Source organism: Physcomitrium patens, chromosome 21 (assembly GCF_059467195.1).
Source record: "Physcomitrium patens ecotype Gransden chromosome 21, ASM5946719v1, whole genome shotgun sequence".
Taxonomy (NCBI): domain Eukaryota; kingdom Viridiplantae; phylum Streptophyta; class Bryopsida; order Funariales; family Funariaceae; genus Physcomitrium; species Physcomitrium patens.
This window is the reverse complement of record NC_143430.1, coordinates 10776813-10788968: the sequence shown is the minus strand read 5'-3', so window position 1 is coordinate 10788968 and position 12156 is coordinate 10776813. Positions and strand designations below refer to the sequence as shown.

Here is a 12156-nt window from a genome sequence, read left to right as displayed (position 1 = left end):
ATCTAAAATAAATATGTTTCATTGTAGTATTTCTAAAAAAATTCAAGAAAAATAAGTATGACATTTATTTAAATAAAATTTCCTTTGTTTTAATTATAATATTAAGGTAATTATCATGTTATAACAAAGTTTGCACATATTCAAAGACAATTAGAAAACATTTACATGAAAAATCTATTAGATTACAAAATATCTATATATATATATATATATAGATATATATGTGTTCAAAAATAAATAATAAGAAATCTGATTTTGTTATCACATGTCATATCCAGGCTTCAGTATTATATTCGATTTTTAAAATCATATGATTTTTTTAGACTTCCACGGTTTCTACCACTCTACTTAAATGTGGATCTATGAATATTATAACTATTTAATTTTCTGTATTTTCATATTATTATTATCGAGGGAGTGATACAAATTTTTGTGTTGAATTTTTTTTATTGCAAATGACAAGAATGTAGGTTAAAATATAGTAAACTTCACTTTTTTACTGTTTGCAAAATGCTAATAAAAGGGAAAAAAGCAATAGGAAAAAAAACAGAAAGAAAAGACACTAGAATACAATCAGCATAACAAAAGTTCAATTCTATAAATTTCAAATCATGTAAATATATTTTCATTTTCTTTTATCTGAAAACAAGAAGCAAGGAGGAGTCTTCTTCTGATCTGTTGAACTGAAGTTTTATTCTTTTTAAAGTAAATCACAAACCATGTAAATGAACCAAAAAAACAAAAACAATTTGAAATAAATTAAAGCTTTAGTCGGTTCATGACATTTTTAGAATCACTGATTTTATATTTTACCCACATTTATGCACGACTACCATACGAATAACCCTAATCTGAAAGAATAAAGCATTATTGAGAGGGCGTTCACATTGACAACACGAGGAACGCATCAAAATCAATCCGTATTGGCAACGTCGGTGGTGTGAACACGACCCACCATCACCCATCGCCGTGCACATCTTACGCCCCGGTCATGGTGACCGTCTCCCGGTGCATGAAACCGGCTATCACCCGTAGCATCGCTACCGCAGTGAAACTGAGGCTGAAGCTCCCCTTCCCCTTCTTCGTCGTCGTCTTCGTCTCATTGCGAATGCTTGGTGGTGTTGCAAGAAGAATCAGTGCAAGGCGAGACAGAGAGAGAGAGAGCGGGGAGGAGCTCATGGGTGAAGCTCCTCTGCTTGCACTTTGACTACTTTGCAGGGCAGGCTGTGTTTCCTGTGTCCTGATCGTTTAGGTTTAGCTTCAGTGGTTGTGCTGGTGAGGAGTTGGAGCTCGGAAATTGACGACGTGGTTTTGAGGAGAGTCAGATCTAGATTTAGGTTTTGTCAATTATTTTTTGTAGTGTGTGTGTGTGCGTGTGTGTGTTTGTTTTTGTTTATTGGGGGAGTTTCTTCCTTTCTTTTATTTTTTTGAAGAGGTGGGGAGAGAAGGGGAGTGATGGGCGAGGGAGGAGGATTGATGTGGCAATGGTTTCTGGTCGTGGCGACGTGCTGCATTGCTTCCGGGGTGGAGGGCAGGGTGCTTTTGAGTGCTAAGGATCATCGCTACAAGGAGAACGATAATGTACCACTTTTCGCCAACAAGGTTGGCCCGTTTCATAACCCGAGGTGCATGCACTACTCTCGCTGATGCCGTCTTTATATTATTTGTATCAGGTCTCCGAGTTGGGTCCCGTTGGGCTTGTACTTTCTTGTTTGAACGAGAGGATTGGATTTGGCGATTATTTGTTGCGGGGGTGTTGTGCAAAGATTTTGCGGGCGTGGGTATGAGGTACTTTCGAGGTTGGGGATCTGTACACTTTGGCGGGGCTTCTGACTCTCAAGCAGTGCATCAGGTTGTGCGTGTTAGCTATTCTATGCCCTCGATAGATACTTGCTGTTTGTAGCGAGAATAGTAGTAGATGGATTATCAAGAACAAGTCAGAGTTATCTTTTGTTGCGTCCAGGAAGTCTTTTACGGCGAGAGGAGTACTGTGGTGCTCGTCCACAGTCCCTGAGCGGGGCTACATTGGAGTGAGTATGTGGATTTCACTCTGATTTTGAGCATCACCTTCACGAAGTCGAAGCAGACAGTGAACTACATTGTCGATAATAAACTCCCACGCGTAGTGACGTCTTAGATCGAGTTTAGAATGTCTCGAGGATAAGTGTAGATATGTTCTCTCTCCGGAGAATGTGTTGAAATCGGTTAGCGTACGGAATAGTTCTGTATGCCGTGCAGTGATGCCGTTTTCTTGATTCTGCGAGATCGTGTACGGATCGGGTTCTTGGTAAAGATGTGACTATTCCTTCAATTTGGGGCATCTCTTCCTCGGATCCAGAAGCGACAGTGCAAGATATTCTAGAATGACGGATTCTCGTTTTGATGGAGATACTGTGAAAATCTCGGTTAGAAAGCATACGTGGTTTCGTGATAGAGCACAAGGAATGTTTAATCTGATATTGATCTGATTGAGAAGTGTGATTTTGACTGATTGCTCTATGTTGTTTTTTCAGCGAGACGTACCAGTACTATGATTTGCCATTCTGTAAGCCTGATCACTTTGTTCATAAATCTGAGGGTTTGGGAGAAGTCTTGGAAGGAGACCGTATGGTGAACAGCCGTTACAATTTCACTTTTAAAGTTGACAAGTCCGTTGAGGATCTGTGCACCGTTAAGCTCTCACCTGCCGACATCGTTAAATTTAAGAAAGCTGTAGAGCAAGACTACTACTTTCAGGTCTGTAATTATAATTATTGTTCTCTTCGCAGAATTCTGTTATATCGCCTTCTTTTTTGTGAAGATAAATCCATGAAATCATGGTTAGGACTGTTCAATCAGGGTCAGTGTGCATAGTACGCAGGACAGATTATTGATTCCTCAATTTTTTGTGCCCTGCATTATTCATATTGCAAGAGTTGTTCAAGTTACCTCCAAGAAATGTTCTTCCAGTTCGGTTTGGTTTCCAATAATCTCTCTTTCTCTGAATCCTCTGACATAGTAAACCTGTCGTCCATTACCTCTGAATGGTATATATTACCATTCAGCTCCTCTATTAGCTTGGTGGATTAACTAATCGAAAATTCATTTTCCGCATGGTTGGAATGTACAGATGTTCTTCGATGATCTTCCATTACAGGGATTCGTTGGGAAGATGCTAGAGGTGGAGAACAAAGAGCCTCGCCACATGCTGTTTACCCACATTCTCTTCGAAGTGATGTACAATGATGATCGTGTGATCGAAATAAGCGTTCGCACTGATCCGAAGAAGGCAGTTGACATCTCAGAAGAGAAGGACACCGAGGTTAAATTTACATATTCTACTCAGTGGAGTCCAACAGCCAAGCCCTTTGAGAAGCGCTTGGAGAAGTACCGAAAGCACTCATTTCTGCCCAAACATTTGGAAATTCATTGGTTCTCCATCATCAATTCTTGCGTTACTGTACTTCTACTGACAGGTTTTCTTACCACGATTCTTATGCGAGTGCTCAAGAACGACTTTATCAAGTAAGAAAAGCTTCTTCTCCATGCTCAGAACTATTTTTTACTTTACCTCTAGATTTGAATTCCAGACTTTCATGAGTTGTGTGTGTGTGTGGTATTCCTTATTTCTCAATCTGTGTTCTTGTTGTTGTTGCCTTAATTCATCTTTTTAAATGAAGATTATGAAACTGGCCTGGATAAGCAATGTTAAATTAAACATGAATGTCATACTAAGGCTTGCTATTTCATTAATTTCAAGTTAGTGCTTTTTGTGTAGAAACTAATAACCTTTCAATTTTGTATGGTTTGTCGCTTCCACATTACGATATAATTGATCTGAAAATCAATGCGTTCAAAGTCCTTGGAAGCACATCTATGTGTCGAGAAGGGGACCTAGGATCAGCTCTGGTGCTTCTGACATTTTTTATGATCCTAGCATCGTTATTAGGGCAACCAACATTTGTTTATATCTGCAACGTAAGAGAGTAAAGATGTGCGGACTAGAGTAGTCTGATTTCATGGTTTGTTTTGCTAAAACAGGTACACAAATGAGGACGAAGAAGAGCACGAAGAAACAGGCTGGAAGTATATTCATGGTGATGTGTTCAGATTCCCTCCGTTTCCCAAGTAAGTGGTTTAACGCGCTTCTTGTCAATGAAGGAATAATCTGTGGGTGCAATTCGTTGTTTTCCCTCACAGGTTCAGACAACAATTGTCATTGAATGTCGTGAGTCATTGAACAATTTTTCGTGTCTGCATCTCTGTCTTTGCGCATTATCTAGAATCAGTCACAAGCCACTAGCTTTTTGCTTAATTTTTAATTTGGGTTTTAATTGAACGTCAGTAAATTCTGTTGCATCGGAACACACTATCGTTGCATTGCAACCTTTTCTTACAAGCCGCATATGTATTGGATGCAGTTTATTTTCTGCTGTCATTGGAAGCGGAACACAACTTCTGGTTCTTGTATTCTTCATTTTTGGCTTGTCACTTGTGGGTGTTTTCTATCCGTACAACCGCGGCGCTCTCAACACTGCCTGCCTTGTCATCTACGCCCTGACCGCTGGAGTTTCTGGTTACGTGTCAGCACATCTCTACCGTCAAATGGGTGGCGAAAATTGGGTACGTTACGTTATAACTTGTCTGTAAACCTGTTGGGAACCTCTTCTGCTAGTCCTCATTGTGCAACATCGTCCGCTTCTTTTCATCTAAAGAACCTTGTTACACACTTTTCGGCAACCTTCTGGTTCTCGGAGTTGTCTTTCTTTTTCTTTTTTCCTCCGCGTACAATCGATTCGCGAAGGCTTTGATTTCTCACTTCTCCCCTTCTCTCCGACCTGCAGTCATCTAATTTGTAACCAGATGAAAGTGTTTACCTGGGTGGCATTCTCATGGGTTTCTTTTCTGTTGGTTGCTATGTGTTCCAGGTGAGAAATCTGCTGTTGACGGGGTCGCTTTTCTCCGGTCCTCTCTTCCTGGTGTTTTGCATCAACAACACTGTTGCAATTGGTTATCAATCAACGCAGGCGCTGCCTTTTGGAACCATTGTTGTTATTGCCATTATTTGGATCGTCGTGACCTTTCCCTTGACTGTAAGTGCACTTCAGTTCTTTTAAAATTTCTTTGTTTCTCGTGAGGGCTTGAATTGAGTTGGAATTTACTGTTCGAGACATCCTTCTGCAGGTTCTTGGAGGTATAGCAGGAAAGAACAATAAGGCAGAATTCTATGCTCCATGTCGGACCAACAAATATCCTCGTGAGATTCCTGCTCTGCCGTGGTACCGCAGAACTGTTCCACAGGTATGCGACGGTGTCAGTTGATTGGTTGGGACATTATCCTCCAAACTTATGAAAATATAAAGATCGCACCACGTGTATGTTCTATTCATGCTTTATTCATTATATGTAAATCTTGAAGGTAGCTTTGAGAATATAGCTACTCTGAAAATTAGGTATTGAAAGTTCGGTTTAAAAATGATGCCATATTTTATTCCCAGGATATTTACTAGTTGTGTCATTCACACATACCCAAGATCTGATGTGACAGAATGCCACATACTACACGACGAAGTGGAAAACCAAATAATGAACAAGTGGGACGTTTAAGTTCATTGGTTCTTCTGTTTGGGTGCAGATGTGCATGGCAGGTTTCCTGCCGTTCAGTGCAATCTACATCGAGCTCTATTACATTTTTGCCAGCGTTTGGGGTCACAAAATTTATACCATCTACAGCATTCTATTCATTGTGTTCATCATCCTCATCATCGTAACGGCTTTTATCACCATTGCACTGACATACTTCCAACTTGCTGTTGAGGACCACGAGTGGTGGTGGAGGTATTCCTTAAACTACCATGCATTTGAATTCTTCATCTCTATGTAAACTGAAGTTGGATTTTGGATATGGTTTGAATCACATTGTCAACATCCCAATAAGCCCTCGTTGGTGTCCTAGGATAGGGAACTTGTGAAAGTGGTTGCCATGAAACGGTCTAGTTTGTTATCCGGCTTTTCATCCTATCCTTACTGAAGGCTTTCGCTTTTTGATCCTTCGTAGAACTAAATTGTTGTTTCACTGGTGGACCCAGATCTGTATTCTGTGGAGGGTCGACTGGAATGTTCATCTACGGATACTGCTTCTACTACTATCATATTCGTTCAGGCATGGTTGGGTTAATGCAAGCATCTTTCTTCTACGGCTACATGGGCTGCGTTTGCTATGGATTCTTCTTGATGCTGGGTTCGGTTGGATACAGAGCCTCACTATTGTTCGTTCGCAACATCTATCGTGCCATCAAATGTGAGTAGGTTACCATGAGCTACTAGGGTCATACACTTTCTATTAAGATGTTTTCCAGTTTTTGAACTGTAAAGCCATCTTAGTCCTTGATCAAACATTCTAAAGAAATATTATATGTAGGCGTTGAGATTAGGAGACATCTGCTTTGCAGTTCTAGTTGTGCAAGATAGTTTTGCTCGACTCCTGGAGAACAGTAGTGGAAGGCAGCTGTACAGTATCTGTTCATCTAGTAGTGACGCAAATGACAATTTTTCAAAGATTGTGCTCCTGCACACTGAGATTTAGCCAGCGGGGCTTGCGGGAAAAAAATGACCGAGTTCTGATTTAAAAGTTCATGCCTCTGCCTCATCTCATGCACCTATCGATCCGACATTGATCGTTTTCTCAAAGTACCAAGATGTGAGCGTTCCACATCTGAAAGTTTCAATCTGTTGTCGCACTTGGTTGTTTACATGCAACACATCTACATCGCACATTGAACATTCAGCACCCAGTTTATAAATCACAGTCTTGACTGCCATCCTAGTGGCCTTCGTTATACGAATGCCCAGTGAATATGCTGTAACGCCCACAAAGATGAACAAATGAACTAAAAACGTCCCACTTTTTCATTGGCTCTTCTGTATGTGCTAGGGACTGGATCGAATGAAATTTATGCTATAAAAAATCTACAAAAAGAAGTCTATTATTTATTAAAATTAATATAACAATATTAAGTGGGTAAAATGTTTTCTCAAAATGATATTTGAATTTAAGTTATTAAAAATATAATGGTATACCTACATGTATACCATTTTATTATTGGATTTCTAAATAGACTTTTAATTTATTTAAATGAATTTTTAGTTTTTGAGTGATAACGAATAAAGAATAAATTTATTTTACTTTTGAGTATAAAAATATATTCTTTCTAGACATCTAATTTTAATTCCATTTTATCATCTAGTCAATTTTATTTTCTGTAAACTAGTAGTTAGTATCAAGTTTCAATGCATTCTTTATAACTTTTGATGCATAATAAAATTTAATAGTTTAATTTTTTTAATGAAATATATTAAAACCATCGATTTTATTTTAAAAAAACATGTAGTATTTTATTTGATATTTATGCTATTTTATACTAATATCTTATGTATATTTTTAAAAGTTTTTATACTATCTTTACTTCTAAAAAAGTTAAATTTGAAAATTTTTAATTTTTAAATCATTTTTTTATAATTATTTGTATTAGATTTTATTTTAAAAAATGACTAGAATAATATTGTTAATATTATTTGAGTGATTTTTTTGAATATAATACGAAACAATAGATATAATTGTAATATTATTGGTACTAATATTGATTTTGATGATTTTAATTACTTCATTAATTAATTAATTAGTTTCATTCTAACTTAATTGTTTGATTATTAATTGAACAATCAACTAGAAGCTTTAGTAGAGGCATTGTAAACAAAGAATTCCAAGACAAGATAACTGAAAGAAAAGTTTACACACTAAATAAAAAAATTAAACTCTATAGACAGCTAATACTTTTATATAAGGCCATAGTATAGCAATATATATATATATATATATATATATATTTCTTTTCCTTTTCTTTTTGAAGCAAAGTCTTTGTAAAGAACCGCCCAAATCTTCTTCTTGTATTATTTGTATATTTTAGTTATTGGTGTATTAAAATTTTATGATAAAGATAAAAACATTTAATAGTTGAATAAAAAAATCCAAAGATTAAGACAATACTATTAATAATATTATTTTTATTTTAGTTAATTTAATTGCAAAGAATCTCATGAATTAAAAACCAATTAAAAAAAGAAATCATGAATCACCTTACTAATTATCTTGGCTACAATTTTAGCTATTAAAAATATAAAAAAATAAGAAATCTAAAGTGTTATTGGAATTAGTATTTTTGTTTCTTATTACTACCTCAATCTTATATGTTACAAATAAATTTGGTCATTTATATAATCAACTTTGCTTGTAAAGATGATAGTTGTAAGAATTCTAATAAGACATTTTTTAATCCCAAAAGTTAGTTAGCCTTCCAAAATTAAAGAACAAAGTCCACATGCAATTTTTTTTAGTACTAATAGTGTCTTCAAATGCTCTTTATATAATTACAAACATTATTAGACTATCTTACAATTGTAATAGATTGTCAATTCTTTACAAGTTTGAAGAATCCAACTTCATTGTTAAGAGTGGCAAATTCAATTGCTATTCATTGAATTTTCTTCTTTATTAAATCTAACATGGTTTTTTCTTAATGCCAAAATTTTCTCTCATCTTTCTTTCTTTTTATCTTGTTGTCACATGATGTGACATTGGATGCCAAAGCTTATTAAATATGTGTAATTTAATTTAATTTAATATTTTTTTATCCACTTAGTTTTTTTTATTAATAAAATTTGTTAATATAACCAAGGATTTGAAGACTTAGGTGGATAAACCTTCATGGATATATCTATAGTTACTTAGATAATATAAATAGATAGAAGTAGGATAAAAATAGGTTAATTGAATAATATCTTGTGAAAAAGCTTTCTAAAAACTTCATAGTTGCGATTTCATCTTTGAATATATCTAATAGTGATTGGTAGGTTAAAAACTTAGCCAACAAATTAGCCACATGTAATACATATTAGTAGCTTGTCATATATGAAACTTATTTTGCAAGTTAAGACTTAAGTTACAAATTAGACACTTGTTAGAGGTCCTATAGAAGATTGTCGCATAACTCTTCAATAGATAGTATATATAGAGGCAAGAATGAAGCTTTCTTCACTCTTGTCAACTCTCTTCTTACTTCTAGTCTAATTTCAAGAGTCTCTAGTTTTCTAGTCTTTGACAATAGCCATTCTAGTTTCTTATTAACTATATTTAGTTTCTTATTTTTAATTTGTCATCTCTCTTTGATTCATTTCTTACTTATTTACATATCTTCTTTGAGTTCTTGTCTTTAATAGATTGACAAGAGTCTTAACTCATTGTTCTTGCCTTGTTTTTAGAAGTAAGTGGATTACTTAACTTCTTTTATTGTGTTTCAAAGGTTGCAGAATACCCACCTTAAATTAACATTTACTTTTCTAATACTGATTTTTTTCTTAAAAAGAGTGGATTATCCCTCTTTATAGAAATTCTCATTTAATATTAGAGGTTGCGGATTATCCTCGTCTAATATGATTTGTGGATTTATGAAGTTGTTTAAAATGAAAGAAAAAATTATGGATGCTATACTTGGCAAAAATGAAAATAGATTTGTAACTATCACAGATCTTCAAGAACTTATCAATACTCTCAGAGTGGAAATTTCACACATTACTAATGCCAACTATAGAAGCACTATTCCTATGCATATAAAAAAAGTCTAGAGTCTATGCCAAGAAGTTGTGGAGTTGAGAGAAGTAAGTAGATTGACCTCACAACCAAATTTAAGAAGTCTTGCTTCTACAAGCACAAGAGAGATAAAGATTAGTATGCTTGAGAAGTTTAATGAAATAAGATCAAAATTTTGAGGATTTTTGCAATAAGTCACGGTCTATCTAAGATTACATCCTTTTCAATATCTTGATGGATTTACTCAAGTTGGATTTATAGATGCACTTCTATCTAGAATTGCTCTCTCTTGATTTGCACCTTTGATGGAAAAGGATTCATAGCTCTTTTATGATTTGAATTCATTCTTAGAAGTATTTACAACCATATTTAGAAAAAATAATCAAAAAAGAGTAATAAAAATCAAGCTCTTATGTTTATACAAGAATCACAATTAACTACTAAATGTTGTCAAATTCTAAAACCTTACTTGTAATGTGGACTAAAATGACAAAGCCTTTAACAATCAATTTTGATATGGATTAAAAGAAAATGCCAAAGATTTGTTATTGATATTGCCAAAAGTAGATTTTTTAGAATAATTTATTACTTAAGCCATTGCATGAAATAATTGATTATTTGAAAGGCATCAAGAATAAAGATTTGGCTAAAAAATAACAAGTCAATTAATGACGACAATTCCTAAGTTTTTAGAAACTCATTCATTGAGGTTGAAACCAATGCAAATTGATAAGATACATTTTAAATTTGATTCAATATTGTCAAGAAGATTTGTGCCTATATTGTGGAGAAACTAAGTAGACTACTCAACATTTTCCAAAAAAACAATACAATCACAAAATAGAAAGCATGGTTGCTAGAAAAGACATTGAGTTAAATAAACAAGTTTTTTAGCTACAATAGAGACCTTGTGGCTGAAATCATATACAACATCTAATAGAGGTCCTATTTTCTTTTCAAATCCATCACCTTATTTTATAATAGATGTATATTTAAGACTTAAAAATTATAAATTCTTTATCTTATTAAATTGAAGAGCCTCAACTTATTTTATAGAAAAAGACTTTGTTAAAAAATAAGAAATATTTTTAGTCAAGAAAATTAAATCTATATATGTAGAAGTTATAGATGGTCTTTTGTTATCTTTTAGAGATATTATCCATGGGACTATTTCTTTAGATGTAGCAATTAAAGATCATAATAGTATAGTAATATTTAACATAATAAGATCTCCCTTCAATCTAATTATTTTAGTATTATCATGATTAAAAAAATATAATCTTAAAATAGATTGGATTTTTTATAATCTTAACTTTTCTTGTAGTTTAATCCAAAATTCCATTAGTCAAGTAAAAATATATAATTTTAATACATCCAAACTCCAACTAATAGATATAAGAATTTTTATGCATACAACAAAAGAAAGATCATCTTTTGATATATATGCCATGCCCATTTTTAATGGTGAAAAGATATCAAGTAATATTCTTAGATAATATCAAAATTTCTAGGATATTTTTGAAAAAAAAATGCAAATATTCTTCTAAAGCATCTATCCTATGATTGTTGAATTGATTTGTAAGAAAGAGCTCAACCATCATTTGGACCAATCTAAAACTTAATGTAAAATGAGTTGGCTGAATTAAAGAAGTACCTTGATAAAAAAATGGTTAAAAACTTCATACACTATTTAAAATCTCTATCAATAGCTCTTATCTTATTTGTAAAGAAAAATGATGGATCTCTGCAGATATGTATAGACTATTAAGGACTTAATAAGTTTACCATTAAGAATAGATACCTTTTATTTTTAATTTTAAGACTTTGTAAAAAATTAAATCAAGCAAAGATCTATACATTAAATAGATTTACAAAGAACATACAACTTGGTATATATTAAAAAATGAGATGAATAAAAAAGTATATTTTGAATTAGGTATGGATATTTTAAATATAATGTCATATCATTTGGACTCACAAATGCACTTATTATTTTTCAACATCTAATAAATGATGTTTTTTGTGAATTTTTTGATAACTTTATTATTTATTATATAGACAATATTTTAATCTACTCTAAGCACATTGAAAAACATAAACTTCATATTTTTTGTATATTACAAAAACTAAGTGATATAAGATTATACACCAAGATGGGAAAGTGTGTATTTCACATTACTCAAGTTGACTTCTTAGGATACATCATTTCAAATGATGATATTATAATGGTTTTTAAGAAGGTCCAAAAATAATAAAAAATATGTAATATTTTTGAAATTTGCCAATTATTATTTAATCTTCATGAAGAATTCTTTTCAAGTTGCAGTTCTTTTTATACACCTAAAATATAAAGATGAATTTAAATAGAGCAAAGAAGTTAAAGCATCTTTTAAAGCATTGAAGACATTATTTATTTTTGTACCAATCTTGTATTGTGTCAATTTTTTCAATGCATTATTTATAGAAACAAATGCATCAAACTTTGTTATAGATGTATTTTATCAAAAATGAAAGCAAATAATAAATTCTAC

At 33.3% G+C, this 12156-nt stretch overlaps 1 protein-coding gene across 1 annotated transcript; it reads left to right on the top strand.

Annotated features, from left to right (window-relative positions):
• Positions 1 to 1090: 1090 nt before the first annotated feature.
• LOC112274489 (transmembrane 9 superfamily member 2) lies at positions 1091 to 6613 on the top strand. Its single transcript, XM_024504047.3, has 9 exons — positions 1091 to 1625; positions 2514 to 2736; positions 3110 to 3504; positions 4021 to 4107; positions 4401 to 4602; positions 4908 to 5072; positions 5164 to 5280; positions 5615 to 5817; positions 6069 to 6613. The coding sequence occupies exons 1-9, from the start codon at positions 1456 to 1458 to the stop codon at positions 6286 to 6288; spliced, it is 1782 nt and encodes a 593-aa protein (XP_024359815.1). The 5' UTR covers positions 1091 to 1455; the 3' UTR covers positions 6289 to 6613.
• The last annotated feature ends 5543 nt before the right edge of the window (positions 6614 to 12156 follow it).

Excerpts from the sequence above, each read along its gene's own strand:
- LOC112274489 (XM_024504047.3), top strand. The coding sequence starts at position 1,456 with ATGGGCGAGGGAGGAGGATTGATGTGGCAATGGTTTCTGGTCGTGGCG. Across the intron at positions 4,603-4,907 it reads AAATGGGTGGCGAAAATTGG|GTGAGAAATCTGCTGTTGAC; the intron begins GTACGTTACGTT and ends TATGTGTTCCAG. Across the intron at positions 5,281-5,614 it reads ACCGCAGAACTGTTCCACAG|ATGTGCATGGCAGGTTTCCT; the intron begins GTATGCGACGGT and ends GTTTGGGTGCAG.